The following is a 25,098-nucleotide window of genomic DNA, read 5'->3' as shown; positions in this document are numbered from 1 at the left end:
ATCTCTGGCAGGGACACGGTACTGGTGGCCGTTAAGAAGGGGTACCTGCAACCAAGAAGTCAGGTCCGGGTGACACAGCCTAGCAGGCCACTTCTGCTGCCCAGAGTGGCACGCAGGGAGTCTCTGAGGCAGGGCATGTCCTCCTGCAGCACAGCACCCAGCCTGGCAGGACCCTTGGCCACCCGCCTTGGGACAGGCATAACCCGGGGGCACCTAGGAGAGCTGAGGTCATCCAAAACACACCCCTGATCCTAGCCAAGAGGCGTGTTTTTCAGGGCAAAGCATCCACCTCAGGACTTTGTGGGGCTGCTCATTTCCCCAAGGGCCAGCCCACCCATTCCAAGACGAGCAGCTTCAGGGCTGGCGACAGGGACAGACGCACAGCCTGCAGGTCCAGGCTGCTGTGGCCGCCATAGTAGCTCTCCCTCAGTTGGAAAGTGAAGTGGACACATGTGGGCTACCAGAGCCTGGCCACCGGCAGCTGTGCACCCTCAAAGGCCAGCCCAGGGCTCCCACTTCACCCCTTAGAAGGGGCTCCCCTTTAGAGAGGAGGGAAGGGGAGGTTGCCCCAGGTCTGAGCCCAAGGCAGAGAGACCAGTGCTTGTCTTGTGGGGAATCGTCCCAGAGGCGTCAGGCAGCAAGTGCACAGGAGACCTCCACTCACTGGTGTCACACATATGAAGGCCCCTGGTGGCCGTAGCTGAGGTCAGAGGAAAGGAGGCCGCAGCCCCAGCATGGGCTAACCCAGCTCACGGCCACCATGAGAAGCCCGGGACTTTCTCCTTCTGCTCAGCCACACCAGGCATCCCCCACAAACACAGCCAGATGGGCCTCTGCACCAGGCCCCCCCACCTCATGGCTTAGAGCAGCTCCATGTGCACCGGTCATGCCAATCGTAGCCCAAGGGGCATCGCAGCGGCCACTGGCACCAGGACTTTCTGCCAGGAGCCTCCTGTAGGGAAGAGGCTGGGGGTGGGGAGAAACATGCGCACCACACTGGGCGAGGGAGGCAGGCACAGCCGCAGGCCCCACCTGGCTGCGGCTGGCCAGGCACTACTGTGCAGCACTGAGCGGAGGTGCCTCTCAGGGAAAGGGAGGAGTTCATTCTCATGGTCAGGAGCAAAGCGAGAATACCCACACCGCAGAATACCGCACTGTGGAAGTCACCAGGGCATGCCATGCAGAAAATGAAGGGCAGGACAATGCACATCGACGTGACCTTTTATGTAAAACTGAAAAAATAATTTCAAACAGAAACACACAGGGGATTTTTTTTTTTTTCTCCAGAACCAAAAGATCCGCTGACAGCACTTCTGGGGAGGTCTAGTAGAGAGAGACGGCAAGGGGGTTTTCGCTTTCTGTGATCTTTAGATTTTCTTTCCCATCACCTAGTACGACCTGGCTAAAGACATGACAGGACCGGCTGTCCTCTTGGGGTGAGCCCGCTCTCAGCCACGAGTCCAGCGAGCCCGAGCCAAGCTCCCAAGAGGGGCCAGATGGTCCAGGCACTTCCTCACCTTCGAGACAATGAGATGCTCCAAGTGCTCCTGTGCTCTTTCTGGAATAAAGATGCTAAACACAGGTGAGACCTCGTTTACAACACAGCGCCAGCACTGACTCAGGGGCGGATGCAGGAGGGACACCAGCTTCCGCAGCGTCTGGTGTGCGTGTAACTAACAGGCCACATTACAGGGGAATCCAGAGGAAGTCACCTGAACCTGCAGAGTCTGCAGTCCCCAAGAGAGCCAGGGTGTACCCCTCGCACATGGCAGAAGCAGCTCACAGAACTGGCTTCTTCCTCTTGGGTGTCTGTGGCGGCCGCAGCTCTGCTGGCCCGTGGGCAAACGGGCAGCTGTCCGAAGGCAGAACACAGCCATCGGGGTGGTGACTGTAGAACCAGCACATGCGGGTCTTGAAAGCTTCCGAGCAGAGTCTTCGCTTTGCTTCCGAGTGCGGCTGCCTCTGTAGCTTCTTTTCTCTCCAGTCGCGAATGTGAACTCTCCCGTTCACAACTGTGTTTGGAACAAGGAGAAGACATGGCCCAGTCATTCTCCTCCAAGTCCACCAACTCACCAAGGCCTGGGGCTGCAGACCCCTGACACCAGCCGTCCACGCCTGAAGGGTGAGCACCCGTGGAGGCCGAACCTGGAGCCTTGGCCTGGCGGGGCGGACATGGGGGTGGGAGGGAGGGCCCGAGGGAGCAGGCAAGGAGCAGGCTGGGGAGGCTAGGGGAGCCTGGAAAGGCCAGCGCCAGGGGTCTGGGGTCTTCAGGAGGCACATGCTGAACACCGGCGGCTGGCGCAATGAGCCGCAGGGGGCGCTGCTGACAAGATCCGGACTGCAACCATGGACAAGTGCCTGGGGCTGCACTAGGACGGGCCTATGGGCAGTGACCAAGGGCCTGGGAGACCACGGTGTAAGAGCCACATGTGGTCCTAGGCTCAGGTGCAGCTTGGGAAGCCGCAGTGGCGTCTGTCATGGAGAGCCTCACCTCCGCATCAAAGGGAGAAAAAGCAAAGCTCCCTTCCAGGCAGGCGAAGAGGAGGGTTTACTGGTGCCCAGCAAAGTCAGAGCCCCCAAACGCAAACAGTGTGGGGAGGGGTACAGCAGCCCCATTGGCAGGGTGGGGGCTGCCACAGGACACAGGGACTGGGGAGTGGTACAGCCCCAGTGGCTGCCTGGGCCCCATACCAGGCTGCCTAAGCCAGCCACCCCCCATTAAGGCCCAGACTCCACCCAAGCGTTCACCTGGCCATCAGACCCCCAGAAGCCAGCAACTCCACCAAAACATGGCCAAAGCAGCCACATCCATCCTGGTTTTCCCTGGAAGCAGTAAGGCCACCCGGAGACAGACACGCTCAGGGAGAAAGAAAGGAAGCTTAGTGAATAAATCTGGCTCTCCAGCTTCTAATGAGAACTTGAAAGCACAAACTAAAGCTTGGAGTTTGCTTTCAAACAGGCTCGTGTTGTGGCAATAATGAGACTGTCTCTGTGGACTGCCATTTATTAAACATTTTCCATTAAGGCAAGGAAAGGAGCTGCAGAGAGGCGCCTCACAGACCACATGGACAGCTGGCTCCCCCTCGGAGCTGGCCTCCTGCACTGCTCCCCACAAGGCCGACGCCCAGCTTCCTTAGTGTGAGAGCTCAGGTCAGGGGAATATATCACTAGGTTCCACTTGATGTCCCTGCAGAAGGACGTGGCCCTGAAGTGTGTCCCGAAAGAGCCCCAAGGCGAGACTCCCACCAGGCACCTTTGGTGTGTACCCAAAAATGCAAGGAGCCCTCAGCCTGGTCCAAAGCCTCCACAGGGGTCCCCACCCGAGGAGAGGCTGGCCTTCAGCAGGCTGTCACAGTGGTCTCTTGAGTTAAATGGGCACCTCGTCACATTTCTGGAGCAACACCTGCAGGGCCAGGGGACAGGGGGCCCAGGCACCAATGACAGAGGACCAGCCCTGGCAGAGAAGGGTTTTCCCGAGCTCTCCTGCGACACACTCCCGTGCACCCCCAGGTCCCAGGGAAGCTCCTGCCGTGCCCCTCCTGACACCCCCAGCTCCCATCCTGGGGAGGCCTGGGCCAGGCACCTGCACCCACTCCAGCCGGCTCACAGGTCAGAGCACCAGCGGGCCTTCCCAACCGCTGTGGGAAATATGCTCCCAATCCTCCGGTGGAATCACAGGATTCTCCTCCCAAAGTACTTTCCCTCCCACAATCACTATGGGCAATTTACCAGAACAGTGCCCCATGCTCAGGTTCTGATCAGACGTGACCTGGGTTGCCAGACCAGCAATCTCTAACCAGGAGAGACTTTGAACAAGTCCCCACGTGAGAAGCAGCCACAGGTTCATCATGGCCAGCACAGAGTGACGGCACCTCAGGCACAGACCACTCGGCCACGGTCCCACCAAGCCCCTGCCCCCAGCACGCACCCACCCGGGCACTGGCCCATCCCTCACAAGGTGCTCAGCTCCGGCAGAACTGAGGGCATCCAAAATCGCTTCAACCTCCTTGGCCCTGTAAACACGACCAGAAACTAGAGGCTCTTGTTTCAAACACCCTGGGAGATAAGAGCACACTCCGTGCATAGTTTTTGCTGACCGTGAGCAGAATGTTTACTCAGTGCTCAGGCCCTGAGCTGCCTACTCAGAAGTGTTTCCAAAAATAAATGTGCCCCCCTCCCCCGCCATGTGAACTGCATAGAAAAGCAGTCACATACATGCATATTTATAGTGGGGGGGAAAAAGCTACGATTTCACAAAGTCAAATAGAAAGCCATGCTGGGAAAACAGAAGGGCAGCCCTTCTGGGTTGCAGCGGGTGTTTTCACGGACAAAGAGATTGTGAGAGGGAGAGCAAAGCCCGGGCAGCCATGCCAAAGCTGGAGTACAGCAGGAACTGCGGCTTCAGGATGGCCGCCCCGGCCCCCCAGTGGCTCCACTCCCCAGCAGGGGGCATGACGGCCCACACCCCAGCCTCTGCAGCCACTCAAAACATGGAAACTCCAATTCAGTTTACAGGGCTCAATGCCATCATAGGCACTGCCCCGAGAAAACCAGGTTTAAATGAAAACAAAGTCTATCACTACCAAGGGTACCTGGGCCACCCAAAGGCACAGTAAGCCTGCGCACCTGAGCTCTCCCATGCATGCGTGGAGGGAGCCATGTGCATCCAAGCTCTGCTGTCCCCATGTGGGGGGTCGCATACTCCTGAGATCTCCTGTGCACACATGGGGGGCCACACACACCTGAGCTCTCCCGTGCATGCGTGGGGGGGTTGTGCGCACCCAAACTCTCCTGTGCATGTGTGTATGTGGGGGACTGTGTATACCTGAGCTCTTCCTTGCACATGTGGGGGGCTGCACACACCCAAGCTCTACCATGCACACATGGGGAGGGGCATGAGCACCCGAGCTCTCCCATGCGTGCGTGGGAGCCATGCATACTCAGGTTCTCCCGTGCATGAGTGGGGGCCATGTGCACCTGAGCTCTCCTATGCACACACACGGGCCTTGCTCACCTGAGCTCTCCTGTGCATGCGTGGGAGCCATGCGCACCTGAGCTCTCATGTGTCATGTGCACACACTGGCAGGGAAGATAAGGTGACAGCGCCCAACTCCCTTAGCCTTACAGGCTGGGAGTGGACAGATACGCTCCATCAGCCATGGCCACTTGCCCCAAGTCACTGCCCAACCACTCTTCTCGGCAGCAGCACCAGGGTTGGGGTACGGGGAATGACCCAAAGGAGCGTGGCTCAGCAGCTGCAGGGTGGCCCCAGGGGCGCAGGAGCAGCCCCTGCCGGCGGGGTCTTCTCTGGACCCCACGTTCTCAGCACATCTTCAGGCACCATCACCCAGAACCCACCACCTGTACGTCCTGCACCCACCTCCCAGAAAGAAGAGGTACTCAGCACCAGCCCATAGCTGGCCTTCCTGGGTCACCTCTCAGCGGAAACAGAATCAAGTGTGCTTCCCCAGATGCAGTCCGAAGGAGCCAGATGCCGTGCTGTGGGGGGACTTGCACTGGGCCCTGCCCTTGACCCTTGAGGCCCCTGATGTGTCAGAGAGTGGGTGCACAGATGGTGACCCCACAGCTGGCCTAGAGCTGGTCACAAAGGTGTCACTATTCCCCTGCCGTCACGGAGGTCCAAGCCCTCCTTGCAACCACAGGAGGCTGCAGGCCACGCCCTCTCACTGTGCCCCAATTCCACTTCTTCCCAGCACAGACCATTAACAAAGGCTGTTCCTCATCCTCTTTACCAAGTCCCGGCCCAGAGGTCATGTGCCCAGCACAGCCCTCCGGCCACCCACCCTGTGGGAGGGTAGGCCTCCCTACACATCACGACTCCAGTGGACACGCACCTATGGCACGATGGTGATACCAGACACCAGGGTCTCTAAAGCCCCTTGCTGATGTACTCAGGGGTGATCGTGGGCAGGCTGGGATTCACTCTAAAATACTTCCACAAAGAAAAGGGGGAGAGGAGTTCCAAGAAGGAAACAGGACAAATGGCTGACCGCGCTCTAAGTAAAGGAACTTCCTTCTACCCCTGGTCCCCATGTGAGTATCTGTTCTGCGCCTCCCTCCCCACCAGCCTGGCCAAGAGCAGACTGAGTGAAAGGGCACAGGTTCCTGGGCCCCTCTATACCACCTGGCTATCCTGGAAGCCTGGAGCATGGGGCAGGAGGGGATTGAGAGCTTTGCTCCCAAGGGCCCGGGCAGACACACAGGGCAGGGCAGTGACAGGCATCGGGGCTCCCTCCTCTAACTGCTGGGAGCTTGGGATGCTTCCAGAATGCAGGCAGCCGAGGGCCAACGCAAGTAACACCACCCCCCACCCCCCACCCCCCCCCGCCGAAAGTCCTTTAGTGATACCTGGCCGGCCGGGAGGCTTTCAGACTTGCTCTTCCTTCCATGTGAGGCATGAGCACATCCCGGAGAGGGTTAAGGCCAGACCTGGCCAGGGGTGCCATACCTATGGGGGCTGGACTGGAGAAAATCGGATAAGAGGCATGGCCAATACCCCTTCCTGGTGGAAGGCGCTCGGAGGGCAAAAGCTAGGCATGGGCAGGGGGACTCTATCCTCTCTCTCTCCCACTTTCCTAGGTACCTAAATCTCCTCTAAAGCAAACTTTACTCAGGGGCACCTGGGTGCTCGGTTGAACTTCTGACTCTTGGTTTCAGCTCAGGTCATGATCTCAGGGTCCTGGGATCAAGCCCCACATCAGGCTCCACACTCAGTTCTCTCCCTCTGCCCTTCCCCTCAGATCACTCGTATGCGCACACTCCAAAATAAATCAATCTTTTAAAAAATTTAAAGGAAAAATAAAGCAAACTTCACTTAATAGAAAAAGCAGGGACAGGGATGGCAGAATCTGTGGGGAAGAACCTTCTGATTCAGGAAATCTTGGCATGTCCTCCACATCTAAGGAATGAGTGAGTTTCCAGGCTTGATCCCTTACCTTCAAACACCTGATGGTTGTTTCTGAGCAACGTCTGCAGGCCTCCACACTCCCGCTTCAACCTCTGCAGTGTCTCCCCAGCCAGCTCACGGGCCACTTCCGCCAAGGAGAGGCTTCCTGTGGAAACCGGGTTTCCCCAACAACATAAAGGTCAATAAGGCCTTAAACAGGCATGATGCCTATTGCTCGGAGACAGTGCCAGCTCCTTCTGTCCCGGCCCCTCACGCATGTCATCAAGAGGGGCCGTGAGATTGACTGTGGCTCTGAGGCCACGCTACATGGAGTAGGAAAAACACGGCTGAGCCACCACCCCCGGGGATGCCAGGGACGTCCCACCTGCCAGGCCCTGTACCTGGGCTCTCGCCTCTGCCCACCCGACGACTATGCAGGCCAACAAAGATAGCCCTTCCTTCCAGACATGGAAAATCAGTGCCGCCGTGTGGCCCGGCCCGACGCCCAGGGGAGCAGCCGTGTTGTGCCTGGGATTCCATCTACCAGAGCCAGCCCGCCTTCACGATGCACCTCTCAGCCACCTCAAACCAGTTCCGAGAGCAAGCGGGCCGTCTAAGGAGAAGGCTGAAACCCTTGCAGACGGCCTCCCCTGCCCCTCCTGGGTCCGGCCCCGCTCCAGCTACTGGCGATGGTGTTCACACACACAGCTGCACACGGCCTCCCCCTGGATGCTCATCCTTGGCCGTGTGTGTCCTGACCCAGCTGTGAGGGCACGGACCACCTCCTCCCACCCTGTGCCCCCTGCAGAGATCACTCAGGGCCTGGAGACAGAAGACAGACCTGTGCCTATGTCACACAGGGGCAGGCTGTGGAGGGGTCACTAAAGTCCAGCAGCCAGAAGGTGAGAAGACCACCCGAGGGCAGGAACCTACGGGCTAAGAGGCCAAGGGCACAGGTCCACCCCACTGGAGCACCTCAGGCCAGCCCCAGACACCGAGACCCATGTGGCACAATGGCCCCCTAGCTCTGCAGGGGTCTCCACCAGGCAGGCAGGCCTGAGACCTGAGACCTGACAATCAGAGCCACCCACTATCTATGTCAGACCCAAGAAAACCCAGGTGGTTACCACTGGGAAAGTGCCGTCCTAAGCACAGGCATGGATCTCCTGAACTCAATCACTCCTGGGTCTGAAGGTCGAACTCCCCATTTTCAGATGGGGAGTTCGAACTCCCCATTTTCAGATACACACAGATACACACACACGTCTCTGAGGCACCTGCCTGCCTACTTCAGGGACTCCTGGCCCCACTGGAAGCTTGCCTTCTTCCTCTTTACTCGGGCCCCACCTCAGTAGGGCACAGCAGGAAGTGGGGCACCAACCCACAGAACAGGCCATAGCACCTAGTTACATGGGTGGTCAGCCACCTGCAGCGAGGGCTCTGGCAGAGGCCGCCAGCACATCCCTAGAGAGGCCCTTTGGTCAGATGCCGCCAGAGTCAGTGATCCATAGGGAAGGGGAGCTGCTCCACAGCCCTGCCCCATGGCACGTACACCAGAGCCATGGAGGCTCTGGGCAGGACGACGTCACTGGTGGGGGAGAACAGGCTCGCCGCCTGCTCCTGGGCCTCCACTCACAGGCAGCCAGGCAGCAGCCCCAGACAGACTGAGGTAAGGCTCCCCCAGATCCTCCAATGACTCCCAAAACTCAGAGGCAGTCTCAGGCGCTGCCCAGCCCAGCCAGCTCCACAGCGCCCTCTGGTGCCGCCGCGCAGGAAAGAAACCAGCTTGGATGGGGCAGCAGCCTAGGACTGGAAACACTCACTTTACAAAAATAACAGAAGCCCACACTTGGTTCCCTATCTCTCCTGAACGCCACTGATTTCAGCACATTACTCATCCTATGAGGACAATCAGATATAACTGTCTCCCTTTCACCACGTCTGAGTTTTGCACTTGGGGGATTTCAAAGAGAACCAGGTTATCTGACTACATCTCCGAAGTGTTACCCTATTGTCAAGGTGACAGTGTGCTTTCCTGGCATTCAGGACTGTTTTCCATTTGGATGACCCCTATAAACTGAAAATAAAGAGCTCCACCCCCTGCAGTTTGGACAATTCTGTGAAGGTGAACTAAGAGTCTGAACACCATCCCTCTGCCCTCAGTGCCTTCCTCCGAAGGAATGGAGTCCTGCACATTAATGGGAACTGGAGGGAAACCGTTAAACAATCAGGGTGTCAGTGGCTCGTTCATCCTCGTTGTCTCTTTAAAATACAAGTAATTAAAAACAACCACACAGTTTCAAGTTGGTCCTAAAGGAGAGCTGAGCCACCACCTGAAAGCCAGCAGGCATGTGGCTGCTGGAGGCCTACCTCCTCGGTTCCAAGCCTTTGAGCTGCTGCTGGAAGCGCTTCCTGTGTTTAACTGCTCTCCTTCCAACAGCAAATGTGCCACTTGCAAAACCACTTGGTCAATAAAATCTCGAGGAAGGGTGGCACAGTTCCTCACGCGCTCAGCTTTCTCTCTAGGCTGAAATCCAGACAGCCAGAGTTGGTCGTTCTGGATCTCCGCCCTTCCTGTGGCAGCCCCGGTGTCCAAGGCCTGCTGCCCATCAGGGTGACCTGCGTGTCCCACTGTGGCCCGGGGTGGAGGAGGGAGAGACACCTCGCTGGGTGGGCTCACGGGGTGGCCCCGCCTGCTGTTAATGTACTGGGTTCTCTGCTCATCCATGGAAACTTCTCCAGCAGGTGGGTATGTTCTGGATTTCCCGATGAGACAAACCTGTGTGTGAAAAACAGCAGGGTATATCACCAGGCTCCTACAGCATGGCCTGGTTTCCACTTAACTCTCTTGTTCTGCAGCACAAATGAAAAGCTTTAGACATTTATCATGAAAGAAATGCTTACTTTAGGAACCAGTATCAATAAAAACGTCCACAATAATCCAAGAGCAAAAGCCCACGAAGAATCTCAAGGCTCAGACTTTGAGGGCCTTAACACACATATAACAACAGAGCCCCCCACTGACCTTACGGCCATGCCTGCTCTGAACACTTCACTTGTGGGAGCCTTCGTGTGACCCCAAGCATGGACGCTGCTGGGAAGCCAGACCTCTCCAACTAGGACATCTTTCTGGACACCTGGTCCGATGAGGGGGGCATGTGGCCCCTGAAGAGTACCTGGGGCAGCATGAATGCTCTCTTTGAGCTTTCTCCCCTATACAGCCCAGAGGAAGGCGGCCGCACAGGCGTCCCCGGGGCAAGTGAGGCCGGTCTGGCGCCGCCACCCTAGGTACAGCATCTCTCAACGTCCTCCCCGGGTGAGAGCTACAAAACCAGCTTACAGGCAATAAAAGCAAGCATCAGAGCCACCCCTCACTATACTCCAGCTCTGCCACCTGCTCCCTATGTGATCATGGGCAGGTGAAGTGACATTGCTGTGTGGGGACAAATGTGCCAGGTGCCCCCATTGAACAGTATGATGTGTGCACACTGGCTCTCGCATCTGCCCCCCAGTCCACCGGGTTACAAGCAAGCTGAGGCTCAGAGAGAAGCAGCGTACGTGCCCTCCAGCAAGAAAATGGAAAGACTAGTGCAAAAACCCAAACTGGGACCCTTGTAGGCATATGACCCAAATCTCAGCGGTTCCCGGTGGGACTTGCTGACATGAGGGTACTTATGAGAATGACACCGTGGCTCAAAAGCACAGTCCCAAAGGAAGCTTTCAGAATGATCTGAGTGGTAACTACACAGGCAGCAATGATGTACCCGAGGCCCCGGGGGACCCACTCACTGCCACCACTGGGTGCCCATGATGAAGGCGCCGTGTTATCGCCTCCCCTCCGGAAACACGGGGGACACAGGTATGGTTTGCGATGTGTGTGACAGTTCGCGGCGAGCAGGGGCAGAGCCAAGAGCTCCCCTCATATCTGTCTTGGGTCCTTCTCACCATATCAAGCAATTAAGCAATCAAGCTTCTAATTGGGATATGATGGGTTTTTGTGTTTTGCTGGTCAAAAAAGCACACTGACAGCCACAGAGTCTGATAAAAGGAAGCTACCAGAGATTATCACAAACCGGTGGCTCAGAGGGTGAGTGGGAAGGCTACCCAGTCCACTCTGACCCCCCCGGCGGGGAGGTCACACTAGCTGTTTTCACAGACTGGGCAAGGGCCAAAGTCTGTCTGGGCAAACTACCTTTCAGGCAAATCTGAATTAATGGAGCATGTAACGAGAAAATGGGACTCATTTGGAACTTCTGAACCAGACTTCAATTTGGGCCAATCACTAGGGAACCCGAGGAGTTGGAACTCAGAGCGGGCAGCCACAGACAATACTTGGGCCACCGCTATATAAGTCAGGCTGACGCCTTCTCTGGGCAGGTACCTGAGGGCCACGTGCAATTTCTGGTAAGGAAATGAAGACTTGGCGAGGGTCCTGCAAAGCCACGACGGGATGGGCCGTGGGTGCAGAATGAGCCCTCCGAAGGCCACCTGTGGCTGAGACACTGAGATCAGCACAGGCAGCTTCTGGAACACACCCAGTGTTGAACGCCAGCAGCCCTTTTGGTTCTGTGACGCGACCCTCAGCCTCCCATCCAGATGCCAGCACCCCACCGAAGACGGCGAGCCCATGCTGACCAGAACGCACCCTTTTGGTTGATGGGATGCGCAGGCAGTCCTCCTCGACGTGAAACCCGCAGGCCAGCCCCACTTCTGTGATGAAATCAAGGTACTCTCGGTACTGAGTCTTCCTGCTCTGCCTCCGGGAGTACTTCCCGGTGAAGTCAAAGAAGCAGCAGGGAAGGACAAAGAAACGGCAGCCATAGGAGGACCTTCAAAATCAATCCACCAAAACCGAAAGAAAATTCAGCAGGAGAGCCACGTGGCTATCATGCCTTGGAATAAGACATGTGTGCTGGCGGCTGCTCATGTTTTCTGATGAGAACATGAATAACAGCTCTCCCTAATTCAGTTTCTAGAAACAATGCAGCATGCCATACTTTCTTCATAAAACATGAATCTAATTACTTTCATAAAAACTTGCTCCCTCGCAGCTGTTCTCCTCAACTGCAACATAAGACTTCCAGAAGCACGTGAGGCTTCAGCCGGGAGGGCGGGAGCTCAGAGGCAGGCATGGCAAAGACTAAGATGTGCTCCTTGACCTACATTACCCTTGGAGAGCCAGGGCAGTTCCAAAGACCCTGGTTGGCAGACCATAGCCACAGAACATTCGAGGCAACATCTCCTCCTGAGCCAGAAGGGCTGCCGCCCCGCATGTAGTCCCTGCGCTGAGAGAGAAATACTGTTCCAAGGGTCACCTTGTCCACAGACTTTTCCTTTGAAGACCGGCCCTCACTGTCAGAAAACAACTTCCAAGAAAACACGACCTGTCTCCACACCAGCTAAAAACACCACCAAAGTCCTTAGTTTTCATCAGCACTGTTGAGCAGAATGCCGTGAACCGCATTTGGGAGCTGATCTTCTCTAGCCAGGCAGAATTCAGCCCGGGCCTGATACGCTCGACACATCATCCTTCTGACAATCTGACCAGGCTCCATTTCCGGTGTCCAACAGCCACTGGTGGCCAGATGCGGAAAGAGGGCACTCAAACCTCCCCTGCCATCCACCCTGCCACCCAGGCCACCTGCTCACCGGGCTGCAATGACGGGTACCCACGGCGTCAGTTCATCGGAATGGTTACCAATCAACCAATCGACGTCAGGGAAAAGGGTCTTATCACTTGGGGTGATTGCACCTTCCTGAGAAAAAAACACAAAACAAAACCGTGTGTTCAGTAAAGCAGCACAGAGCTCCCGAAGCAAGACCGGCTTGCTGGGCATGGTCTCAGCCCCACCCCGGGGCCTGGGGGACACCAGGCGGGCACCTGAACATAGGGCTGCATCTGCTCCAGAGGGCGTGAAACCCAGCGGCTTCCAGCATCATCGCTAGAGAAACCAACCATGCCCTCTGAGTGTTCATCTCTTTCTGATCCGTACAAATGCACTTCTGTATATCAACATACAAGGAGCTGCCAGAGATGGGACAAAGGAACCGTTTCCACACTCCAGAACATCGGAGCCACAGAGGGCTCCGATGTTCTGGAGTGTGGAAACGGTTCCTTTGTGAGCAGAACACAAGCAGGTCTGAAGTTGATCTAAGTGTGTAACGTAATGCATCACGCAACCTCACGCCTGCCGATCAACGTCACAAAGCACACCCACGGCAGCACAGGGAAAGGCAAGAGACCAGGGCAGCTCACACAGAGCAGAAACCTCTGCTATCATGTGATATTTTTTAAAAAATATTTTATTTATTTATTTGACAGAGAAAGACACAGCAAGAGAGGGAACACAAGCAAGGGGAGTGGGAGTGGAAGAAGCAAGCTTCCCGCGGAGCAGGGAGCCCGACGAGGGGCTCGATCCCAGGACTCTGGGATCATGACCTGAGCTGAAGGTAGAGGCTTTAACCCACTGAGCCACCCACGCACCCCCATGCGAGGTTTTGTAAACACTCAGACACCAAGTAAAAACCCACTCCACAGGCATGATAATTCCTATCATTAAGCTGAAAGCAGCTTGATTTTATGACTTAAGAACGGTCATTATGAATGACTGAAGTCAGATCCCAACAGTGGGTCTGCGGTAAAAACTGGAAAGATAGAGAGAAAGGACATTATGCAACCACTCATGAAGTGAGTGGTTCAACCCTACTCTTGAAGCCCCAAGGGAAGCAAGTGCAGCTGCCATTCCTTCATCAAAACAAACAGAGAAGACACTAGGACAACCCCACTTCCAAGGCCATTCCGTAGGACAACAAAAACCATGGGTCTTGGGCAGACGTGATGTAAATGAAAGTAGAATTTAAACTCCACAATCTTTCTGATTCTTATATAAGCATCTGGGCTTCTACTTACACACATACTAAAACACCGAAAACAGTACCAGTCAACAAGCATATGCGTAATTTAAAAGCAGGAAAAACAAACCTTTGATGTTATTCTCTATTCCCACCCCGTCTAGATTTAAAGTTGCTTATTTCCCTGTAAACGGCCTGCATGAATTAAAACACAATTTATAGCCGCTGTTATTTAAGACAGGTGGTTTTGCTTACAATCAAACGAGGATTTGGAAAGAAGCTGGAAACTCATGCTCAGCTTTTGACCATGCAGATAAAGACAACCAGCCACAGAAGCAGCCGTGAACTCCCTTCCACGAATCTTTTTTATTTTTTGCGATATTACTCTCAACTTTAGAAGAAAGTGAGGCAGAAGGTATAAAAAGAGTCTCAGAGTCTAACTACTTACAGATGAAGTGGCAGAGCTGAGATTTGTTTCCCAAGAGCAGCGGGCAGAGTGGGGGCTACAAGAGTGGCTGTGACGCCCGTAGGCTTCCGGGACAACCACGCGCCTTGTGACGTCCGTGTGCTCTTACATTGTCCACAGCAAAAAGTGAACACCAGACGTCCCGTCAGCACTCTGCCACCTGGGAGGACAATCTGCATCCTAGTCACACCCTGCGTATAACTCCAGGACCAAGGTCCTGAGGCCACCAGGGTGGCAGAGCCCCATTGGGTGGCGGGAGGAGCTGAGTGTGCAGACCCTTGCCACTGAGCCCTCCACTGGCCGACCTGGAGGCCTTGACTGGACCCCAACTCCATAAACACTGAACACCAGACCTGACATGGGACTGCTGCTCAGGGGGCCGGTCACTTCCTCCCCTGGGGAGACAATCCTCTCTGACTGGTATCAGGACAAGTGAGCTACTCCTGAGCAAGGTTGCGGGGACCTGGGTTTACTGTGGCCTGAGGGTCATGGGCTCTGGAAGTCAGACCACTAGATGGCCCATAGGAAATGTGCGTGGCCCAGCTCTGCAGCTCCATAGGGCGTCCGCACACCTGTGGCCCTGCCCCAGCCCAGCTGCATTTTACCTTCCTCTCCTGGCTCCTCGGCACCTGCCCTCTTGCTGGGAGGCCCTGCCAGCCACCTCCACACACAGCACAACCCAGACCCACGGCAGCCCCCTCACCCCCCTCAGCGTGTACCACACCTGCCACCCCGAACCCGCAATGTATACATGGGTGCTCCCCGCCCCTGAAAGGGGGCAGCAGCCTCCCATCACTGTCGAAATATCAGTACCTGAGAATGCCTGGCAGGTTGAGGGCACTCAAGTATTTGGTAAATATGCAAACCTCTACTTTTTCTCCTTTTATTTATTTATTTATTTTTGATGCATTTCTTATAGCGTTCCAAACTCTCCTTGAAAGTGTATTTGAGGAAAAACCTTTCTGAAAAGCATTATGACAATATCATCCAAAACGTCTCAAGTTTGGCCTATGACAGATGTTTTTTTTAAGTGGACTAAGACTGATGCACAAGGATTTACACAGTGTGACTTGTCATCTGAAGACACCACTGAGAACAGGAGGTGAGCAAAGAAGCAGGGTGCGTGTGCCATGGCCTCCAGGAACAGTGGGCATGATGGGGGACCAACAGCTGGCACTGCTCGAGGACTAGCTAACATGCACAAGGCAGCTGGAAAGGTCAGCGCCAGGCACGCTCGTGAAAACAATTGCCCCATGGGGCAAGCACACCAAGAGCAGACAAATGAACACGGTCGGTACCTCCAAGCAAGTCTGTGGTCCATACATGTCCCAGATTTTTCTTCTCCGGACATCGATCCCTCTGCCTGGGTGCTAGAAGAATTTCAGAATGCAAAGGTCAACGTCAGTACATCACAATAAATGAGCAAGAATGCATTAAACTCTGCAGGGTGAGTCGGCAGCGTGAAGTGCGGGACCCCTGATGGCACCCGCCGCTTCTCAGCGACTGAGGAAGGTCAGATCCCGAGGGCTGCTGAGGGTCACCAGGAGTCTTCACCAAGGGGAAAGAGAGTTGAGGCATGGGAACAGGTTCAAGGCCAATGGCCCAGAAGACACACCTGGACACAGAGCTCCCACTCATGGCCCAGAGTCAGGCCCAGACCCCAGTGTACCCACCCCTCCAGCTGGCCAGCCAATGAGGCATGTCCCCCTGCAGTGGCTTCGCCCCCAGGATGCATGCCCGTGCCCACGGGCTCCCACAGGGCAGCCATGCTCGTTTCCAAGTTGGGAGGAGAGAAGAGGTGCATAAGGTGCCCCGGCCTTACCTACCAGCCTGAAGGTCACCGCCTGATGTGCTGACATGCCCTACCCCAGACAACTTGTTTACAGCTGTCACTGTCACAAACCCATTTTTTAACAAAGCAAATAAGAAGTATTCCAACAACCCCACTTCAAGTCCTACAGCTGTGCACAGAGCGCCTTTCCCACAGGGCAGAATGCCACAGAAGTCAGCGGGGGTCACAGGGTGACAGTCACCTCCCACATGACTCCGAGGGAAGGCTGGACACCGGCTGGAAGCACAGGACTGGGAAGCTCATGGCTCACACTGAACCACTTGCTCTAAGTGACAGGGGCTATTCTATCGCATCCCACCTTTACCACATGGATCTGACACACCCCTGTCGCCGGTGCACACCACAGTGGGAGTGTAACGGCCTCTACATGGGGATTCCAGCTTCTGGAGGACAGAACCCACTGCCTCTCCTTCCCCTTCTAGTGCCCTGACATGTCTCGTTCCCCAAAGAGCACCCGACGGCCACAACAGCCTTGCTATGCGAAGTGGTCCCTAGGTACACCCACGTGAGCCCTGTTCCAACCAGCGGGATGGCCATCCTCTCCCCGAGCCACACAGGCCCCTGCTCTCCTCGGTCCCAGCCCAAGAGCTGGGCAGACTCTGGGTTCAGCTTGAACCAGCAGTGAAAAACATCAAGGATCCTTGTCCTGGTCTGGGAGACACTTGGAAAAGGCACTAGGTGGGCCATGGGAGCGCCCTTACCCCCTCGGTGCTGAGGATATGGACCAGGAGACCGTTCCCACATCCTAAGTCAATAAAGGACTGCTTGGCCGTCAAGTGCAGTTCAGCTCTTTCTTCTTCCCACAAAATCTAAATTAAAAAAAATAAATAAATAATAATCAGTACCTCATTCATTCCCTCTAAGAATAACTCAAGACACAAATTCTGCATGAGTTATAAATCGCGTTTCCAGGACAGGTGGCCAGCCCTTGTCTGCGGCCCTGGGTCTGTGTAGGTGACACACAGGTGAGCAGAGGGGCTGCTCTCGCCCGATGCCTCGGGGGTCTTGAGGCCACCTGTCCCAGCAAGAGTCCACATGAAAGTGGTCCTCTCCAGGCAAGAGCTTCACAGGCTACTGCTGGGTCCTCATGCCCTCTCTCTGTTCTTCTGGGCTGTACCTTCAGACGAAAGGGAATTAGAAATCATCTGGCCCAAACATGTGCTAGATAGGAGAGTCAAGACAATTCCGTCAAGGGCACACCCAAATTCTGGGGCTAGCAAGCTAGCCAAGGATGGACCCAGGAGCGGAGGGCAAGTGCATGTTACGGGGGGGCCTGTCAGCGGCTCGAGTGGCGCCATGGGCCCATGGGGAGGGGGCGTTGGAAATGCCCAGCTGAGCTAGAGCCCCTGCGGGTCGGCTTCACAGCTCAGGCGTGCTCCTCTCCCACAGTCAGACGAGAGTCCATGCCACCAAGCCAGCACGCAGGCTTACGGATTTAATGACTGTTGCTCCCCACCGGCGGCGGAGAGCACACCGCCCCCACCGCAGAGGGGCTTAGGCAACTGGATGCGCGCTTACCAGCAGGTATGCAGCAATAGCCACATCTTCATACACAAACTTCTCGGGATCGGTTACTTCAGGCCACACCTAAAACATTTTCCAGGGCATATGTAACTGTTCGCTCGTCACCCTGCCATTTCACGACACGTTAAGTAGCCGCATCAGCCTAAGTCAAATGAGACTAACCAGGCAGGAAAGTTGTAAAAAAAAAGTTCATTCGAAAGGCAGACACAGATAAAGCTCTCTTACAGTAAGAGCACAACATAAAGACACGCCAAATCTTTACTGCACGTGTGTCACAGGACACGGCAAGAGCACTGCAGTCTGTGGCAGGACTTTGCAACAGAAATGACGGATGAGGCTGTTTAGATGAGGCCACATCAAGGAGAATGCTCAGCTCTCCTTTTCCATCGTTCCTGTAGATGAGGAAGAGGAACAAGGAACCCCAGGAAAGCAAAGGGCTCAGGAAGCCGGGCCCAGCTGTCTGGTCTGTGGGCACCTGGCTGTCATTTGTCAGGTGTGGCCCTCAGCAGGGGGTCCCCATTTCCCTCTCCGGAAAGCTAAAGCCTCCGTGGCCACATGGGACAACAAGCAGGTGCTCCGAAAGCACCGGCCGCTCAGACATAATGCCTCACTGCCCACACAGGCCACATGCAGAACAGACAGCTGGCAAAAGAGGAAAAACCCAAGACAAGGCAACACGTTCTGATGTCCATGTCTAGTCATGGGGGATTAAACAGGTCGGGCTGTCTCACTAAGGACAATTTCAAAGGCTGGAATAATAGATGAAGTCCTTTCTGGAAGGAAATGAATAGTTAGGAAAATAATGAAGGCCTCTCAGGCCAGGATCTGAAAGCGAAGGGGCCACCAGCTTTGTCGGCCAGGCAAGGACCCACACACTACAGTAAGAATGAAAGGGCACAGTCTCTAGCCTGTGACCTTTGGAATGTTCTGTTATACGATAATAGGTAACTGAGAAAAAAAACCACACACACATCTGGGTGCCTGGTGGCTCAGTCGGTTAAGGATCTGACTCCTGATCTCGGCTCAGGTCTTATTCTCAGGTTCATCAGACTGCGCCCCACGTCAGGCTCTGTGCTGAGCATTCTCTCTCTCAAGATTCTCTCCCTCTACAACCCCCCTCAAAACAAAACAAAACAAAATGCAGAACACACACACACACATACACACAAATGAGAAATCATGGTTCCTTCCAGAAAGAGGGCCATACTTGGGCAACACTACAAAAGAAGTTCAGCTATGTTAGGGAAACTTTATTTCTTCCTCTGGATGTGAGCACAGAGGTTTGCTGTTACTTTCCCTTTACATCTTAAAAATAAAATTAAGGACATGTTCTGAAATTAACCTTCTTTCTGAAAGTATACGCTTTTTATACTTCAATTTTTCATATCTTTTCTTTAAACATGTTTAAGTTTACATAAGGAAATGTGGCAATTTCAGAATATCCAATTATTTTCAATTAAGTACTTTGCTTTTATTTGCTTGCGAAAAAATTAGCCATGTGCAAAAAAAAAAAAAAAAAGAAAGAAAGAAAGAAAAGATCCTTTTCCATGCGTCAATAGTTTCGCAGTTTGCATCCCTATTTATGTCAAAATACAGCCTACATGCAGGCCCTTAAGTGGCGTTGTTTTGACTTGAGATCTGTGTCTGCATACACCACAAAGTTTACCGGAAAATGGCTCTTCCTGGCATAATTTGGTCAATGTCCCCTCATCTAAAGGAGGGAATCACCAATGTTTCCCCAGTTACCTTGACCATGTCTTTATACTTCTCCTTAAGCATCTGGTAAGTTTTGCTGTACTTGATGATGGAAATGAGGGACAGGGTGCTTTTAAATCCGCTCTTCTTGCTCTCCACAGACCACCGGGCCAACCTGGCCAGCAGCTCTTCTCCCAGCCAGGCAGGCTGGGGATAAACGATGCCATCTGAATGCCATCTTTCTGGACAGAAAATTAAAATAGATATGAACCTTTAAAAATAAGAGAAATATGAATAAGCAGAGCTGGTTTCAATTCTTATTTTTAAATTAAATATTTACCAAAAGAGAGGACATGTTAAGACAGCTATAAGTATAAATTATTTGATCTGAAACCCAACAATTGGGAACTAATGGCAGAACTTTCAACAAATAGAGAAAAACACATTTTTTCTAAGAGCAGAAAAAATTCTTTTCTTACAAATGCTATTAAAAATGTATTTACCCATCCTATGAAGCCCGTCCGAAGGATGGACACGTAACAGAACTCCTCCTACTGTCTGCTTCATGCACTGATTAGCTGCCTCCCAGATGTCTCAGGATTCTCCTAACACTATGTTTTTATGTATTTTCACACATGCAACTCAAGTGTGAGTACAATGGCTCACCATACTTCCCGGCCAGAAAGCGGAGTGCTCAGCCCCACAGCTAAGGATGACCACAGTCCCCATGTAGCTCAGGGCTGCGTGCGCTGTGTGTCTCCATCCACTGCTACCTGCCCCATGCCAGGCACACAGCGGGGCCTCTCTGTCCGTGTGTTGAACATGCAAGTAAAAGCTCACCCCCATGGACTCAAATCACAGGACGCTGTCTGAGGACACGATTCAGGCAGACCAATAAGGGGAGAGTGTCTAGTCTGTCGGGTGTGGAAAGGCTATAAAAAGGTGGTGTTCCACAGCGGCCCTAAGACAAGAGGAGGCGTGGGGGACAAGGGTGCATAGGGGTCAAGGACAAGTGGGGGGTGAGGGTGAGAGGTCAGGTGCTCTGACTAGAACTAGGGCTGTCATGCTTTTAGCCACCGTGAGCCCTGGAGACACAACTCACCCCCTCTAAGTAACAGGCTCCGACTGTGCACTGAGAGGCACACCTTGGGGAGCTCACGCTGCAGGAAGAGCCTGGGAAGGACTCAGGATGCCCCCTTCTACCCGTCCCTTCACCCTTCACCTTGGAAGCTCCTTGCTGGGGTAGGCACACCCTGTCAGACCCCTCCCCTGCTCGTCCCTGGGCCTCGGGCTCTTCTCCCAGGTGTCTCCCAGAGTCCCCATGGCCTACTTGCCCACCCGCTCAGGCCTTACCTGGGATGCCCCCTCCTCACGGGCACTGCCCACCCAATCTGTGTGGACATGACATGACACCGCCTTTGTTACCGAGGGGCCATGGGGACACAGACATGGTTCCCCTGCTTTCCGGCCCTGCATGGTCCTCAGCACCAGGTGGTGGCAGAGCGAGTTTGTGTGTGTGGCGCCGCTCCCGGGCCCCTGTGGAGCACGAGGTGGGACAGGCACACACTGACACCACTGTGATGACAGAAGACCATGAGGAGCACAGTGCACTACTGATGCAACCCTGTCAAGTCCCATTTCGCTTGTGCTCAGCACCTGGCCCGAGTGCCCAAAGGGATGTAAGGAATAGCTGCCTAGGGGCTCGAAGACAGGATACGCCAACCCGGAATGATGGGAGCAGGCAGCCGAGTCCAAGCCCTGAGTCCGTGAGCAAAGAATGGAACTGCCATGCGTGGAACATACCATTGTGCTGCTACAACCGTGCCGGGCTGGGTGCCTGCACAGCAGCCCTGAGCGCAGGCCTTCAGGGGCTACCTGCCAGCTCTGCCATCAGCGCCCCCCACCCAGTGACCGCCACAGGAAACACGTTGTCCCCCAGGTGCCTGCTCCCAGTCCCCACTCTCCAACACAAGCACATGGAGGAAGGGCCCGGGGCCAGGTCCCTGGGGCGGGCAGTCTCTAGATAATTCTAAGAGTCTTCAGCCAGGCTCTAAGTCTTGCTATCAAGCTTCTGTGCCTGCAACAGGTCCCTTTGAAGCCTAGGCCCTCCTCAGAAGTTCAAGAATTATTAAACCCATCACACAGGTAAGGAGACTGAGGGCCAGAGGCCACGTACCCAGGGTCACACTGCTAGTGGGCAAACCCAGGTATATCTGCCTGCATAAGGAGGCTCTTCCCACAGTATTCCCCTGCTTTATACAAAGCCATATGCCAAGCCCAGTCTGATTCAAAAGCACAATCCCCAAGGTTATTCTGAAAGTACAGATCAGACATGGCTCTCAGGAAAACAGCAGCAGCAGAGTGATGAAGTGAATGTATCCTTCCTCTGACTTTTCCATTTTAAAAACATCAAAGGGAAGTAAACCAAGTTTCACACTTGCAGTACAGGCCCAAAGCCACATGGAACGAAGGGGGCTACTGAACTACCACTTTCGGGATAAGAACCACGGACTACCCAATACATACAAAACGTGAGCCTCAGCAGGAAATAAAAAAGGAAGCTATTCTCACTCCCCATTCCCAAGTTATAAGAAAGAAAATAATAAGGGGATTTGCGATTACTCAATTAGGCTAAACCTATGTGCTACTCAGCATCCTGGCTACGTGGACTGGGCAGAATACAGATTCAGGCCAGGTACCGAAAAGAACCAAGACACGCCATGGAAAGGGCACCTAGAAACAGGAAACACATTCCCACACCCCTTCACTGCCAAAGGGCACCTTCATCTATCTCTTCAATGACCCTGAGTCCTGCAGCTCCCCAGACAAGGGACAGAAACCACACAGCTCTGGAAGAGGACTCCATTCTGGAGCTCTTACCATTCTTCCTGGCTCTGACTGAGCCGGATTTGATACACGTTGCTCGTCTCAACCTTTACATTCCCACCATCATCTTCTTCCAAAGGTAAAAAAGTTACAGTTCCACTGAGGACATCTGGAGGAAAAAAAAGACAGGGATAATCCAGTAAAACTGCTCGGTTCAGCATTTTATAGAAGCAGTACTAAAAAGAGTCATGACTCAGGCCGACTTTGCTCTCCCAGGGCTTCCCTCCTCCCCACCCCACCCCACTCCCCCTTTATCACAGCATCCAGGAGAACAGACACGTTTGATGTCCTATTCACTGCTGCATCCCGAGCCTACAAGGGGCCAGGCCCACACAGCAGACATGCTCAGCAGCAGCTGAAGGGAGAAAGCCCCAGTTGAGGACCACTCCCTCTCCCTCACAGGGAAGCCAATCTGGGAGTGCAGACATCTACATCTGAAGCCCTCAGGGGCACTGACTCACCAACCTCTGTCTGGTAGAGGGGAAATGGAGATCAAACACAGGAGACAGAAACTGGAAGAGTTCCTAAATTTGTGTGGACATAACAGATGAAAAGAGAGCCTCCCAGCAGAGGGGACACATGGGAAGAGCCTTGCAGAGGCAGAGAGGCAGACAGCGCTGGGAAGTGGGAGTGGGAGGGAAGGCACCTACAGCAATTTGGTGTTGTTGAATGTGGTCCCACAGCCTCTCGAAGGCAACAGCACCCAAATGCCCCAGGCTGTGTCTTTGCCATGTGACAAGGCACAGAGGGTCTCTGCAGATGTGACGAGGCTACAAACCTCAGGAAAGGGAGTACTTGGATTAAACAGGTGGCTCATGTCAGTCACAGGGGCCCAGATAAGCTGAAAACTTTCTCCAGCTGGAGGCAGAAAAGGAGGATGCAAGCATGAGAAGGACTGGACACTACTGCGGGCTCTGAGAAAACCCGATGGAGGCCTCCAGCAGCTGCTCCAGGAGCAGGCCTTCCACTCATCTCTTCCCCTGCTAAACCTCCTATCCATCATTCAACACAGGGAACTCCTTCACCTTCTCCCTCAGGCATTCCAGACCCCTCCCAACAATGACCCCATTCTCTACACTAGAAATACATATTTCTATGCGTCCCTTCAAAAAACAGTAAAAAAAAAAAAAAATTTACAACCTTCCTAGGACACTGCAAAGGTACTGACATAGTAACCGTGTGTGCCTCTTCACTGATCTGAGGTTCAACAAATGCTTTTTCATTTAACTGCATCCTGTGCCCAAGATTCTCTCCCTGACCCAACTCCAGCCCGCCTCCTCTGCGCCCCGTCTCAACGAGGCTCCAACCTGGCCTAGAAGCTTCACTCAACCCTGACACGGCTCCTAATAGCTCAAGGCTGCAGCCCTAGAATGACCCAAGCCTCCCCCAAAGCTGCCAGGACCGTATCTGCCCTGACCTGAAGATGGGTCCCGCGCCCCGCCTCCCGGCGTCGGGGGGAGGAGCCTAGGTTCCAGGAGCCCGCTGAGAAATCCCGCTTCGGTGAATTTCCACCTCCCTCGTTCCGCCCGTCACCACGAGACAGTCTCCTACCTTGCACGACTAGTTCTCTCCTCGGGACAGCAAGCGGGCAGCGAGGGCCTGTTTTCGGGATGAGGGTTCTGAGAACCACGGAGAGCTCGCTCGGCGCCTCCGGCTGGGATCCCGCCGCGGGCCCGCTAAGGAAGGCCAGCAGCTCTGGATGGCCGCCGTCGAGGCTCTGAAAGAAAGCGTCCCAGAGAGAATCCAGATCCGAGGCAGGGGAATCGCTCTCCCCGACTCCAGCCTCGCCGGCCGGCCCGAAACCCCCTGCGAGCCGAGCCACGGCGGCCGCTTCCTTGCGGTTCTCCCTTTGCCCGTGCCGGGGCTGCGATTCCCCGGGCCCGCGAATTGCGGTGCCCCGCGCCGGGCCTGTAGTCTGCCCGGGACCCAGGCCCTCGCCGGGGGAGCGAGGACGGGGTCCCGCAGCGGCCCGGGGCAACGCCACACTCCGCCGGGCCTCCAGACGGACGCCACACAGCCGTTTGTTGGCCACCTGCGGCCTCTCCAGCCACACGGCCACCGCCGCCCAGAAGCCCCCCGGGAGTAGCGCACCCGGGTCGCGCACAGCAGCGCGGCCCACCTCCGCCATGGTTAGCCCGCGCCCAGCCCTGCGCGACTACGGCGTGCTGCGACGACGCACAGGCGGCGCAGCCTGCGACGTCACGGGGCGGGGCGGATCCCTCAGCCCCGAGGCGCCCACTGCCCGCGCGTTACGCAGTGTCGCCCACGCTGGCTTCTCCGGGGCTGCCCGCGCGGCGCGTGCTGCCTGCAGGGGCGCGTCCTCGCTGGGCTCTGACTACAGCCCTGGCGGCAGCGTGTGGACACTGCGTCGGGCTCGCCAGGGCCGGGGCGTCTGTGGCGGATGCAAAGAGTTGGCCGAGGTCCGGGCAGCGCGGGCCTGTGGTCCGCGTGCGTCGGGTGGCCTCTGTCGCCGGCGTGTCTCCTGGAGGCCCGGGACAGGTGGAAGGGCGGGCCCTGCCAGCCTGAGTCTGCAGGAACTGTGCCATGCCCCAAACTCCGGGAGCCTTTATTCTATTGGTACCCTGGCCCCACTGCTGGGGCTCCTCTCACCCCCTCCAACAGTCGCTGCGGAGCGCAGGAGAAGCGCGTGATCTCCGGGAGAGCAGAGCGTGCCCCGGGTCTGTGCAGTCAGAGCAGCCTGCACGAGTGCGGGAGCCCCAGACACACCTGTTGACGCCCTCGCTGGGTCTTGGACCGCGTGGCTCTTGTTTATGCTGTTTGTAGGTTCCGCCTTACAAAGGGAAGAGCCAGTTACTTTGCTTCCAAAACTAGTTTATTCAGGAATCGCAGAGAAATCGCGAGCTATGGTGAGCCATAGACAGGTCTGAAGAGACGGAGGAAAGGTCAGCTTCTCTT

The 25,098-nt window shown here is 55.1% G+C and overlaps 1 protein-coding gene across 6 annotated transcripts; it reads right to left on the bottom strand.

Annotated features, from left to right (window-relative positions):
- Positions 1–1,171: 1,171 nt before the first annotated feature.
- On the bottom strand, positions 1,172–24,317 carry TRMT44 (tRNA methyltransferase 44 homolog). Of its 6 annotated transcripts, XM_044267872.1 has the most exons (13): positions 23,734–24,317; positions 22,177–22,291; positions 19,348–19,567; positions 17,596–17,664; positions 16,779–16,886; positions 15,524–15,595; positions 12,557–12,663; positions 11,553–11,736; positions 9,570–9,686; positions 9,278–9,434; positions 6,957–7,073; positions 6,370–6,478; positions 1,173–2,012 (listed from the first exon to the last, which is right to left on the bottom strand). In XM_044267872.1, exons 1-13 carry the CDS (start codon positions 24,308–24,310, stop codon positions 1,709–1,711), a joined length of 2,256 nt encoding a protein of 751 aa, XP_044123807.1. In that variant the 5' UTR covers positions 24,311–24,317; the 3' UTR covers positions 1,173–1,708. The 6 variants fall into 6 exon arrangements, with proteins under 6 accessions (XP_044123810.1, XP_044123807.1, XP_044123806.1 ...); XM_044267871.1 differs by having other exon boundaries at positions 9,278–9,686; XM_044267873.1 differs by lacking the exon at positions 1,173–2,012 and adding an exon at positions 2,023–2,857 and having other exon boundaries at positions 9,278–9,686.
- Between the last annotated feature and the right edge of the window lie 781 nt (positions 24,318–25,098).

Source organism: Neovison vison, chromosome 11, assembly GCF_020171115.1.
Source record: "Neovison vison isolate M4711 chromosome 11, ASM_NN_V1, whole genome shotgun sequence".
Classification (NCBI taxonomy): Eukaryota; Metazoa; Chordata; class Mammalia; order Carnivora; family Mustelidae; genus Neogale; species Neogale vison.
The sequence above is the reverse complement of the archived record's forward strand: the minus strand, read 5'-3'. Positions and strand labels throughout refer to the sequence as shown.

Bases quoted from the DNA above. Each gene is read 5' to 3' on its own strand.
- TRMT44 (XM_044267871.1), bottom strand. From the start codon at position 24,310: ATGGCGGAGGTGGGCCGCGCTGCTGTGCGCGACCCGGGTGCGCTACTC. The intron at 12,664-15,523 runs GTACCGACCGTG...TTTTTTTCTCAG, and splicing joins GACCACAGACTTGCTTGGAG to GAAGGTGCAATCACCCCAAG. The intron at 7,074-9,277 runs GTAGGCCTCCAG...CGGTTTCCACAG, and splicing joins AAAGGCTTGGAACCGAGGAG to GAAGCCTCTCCTTGGCGGAA.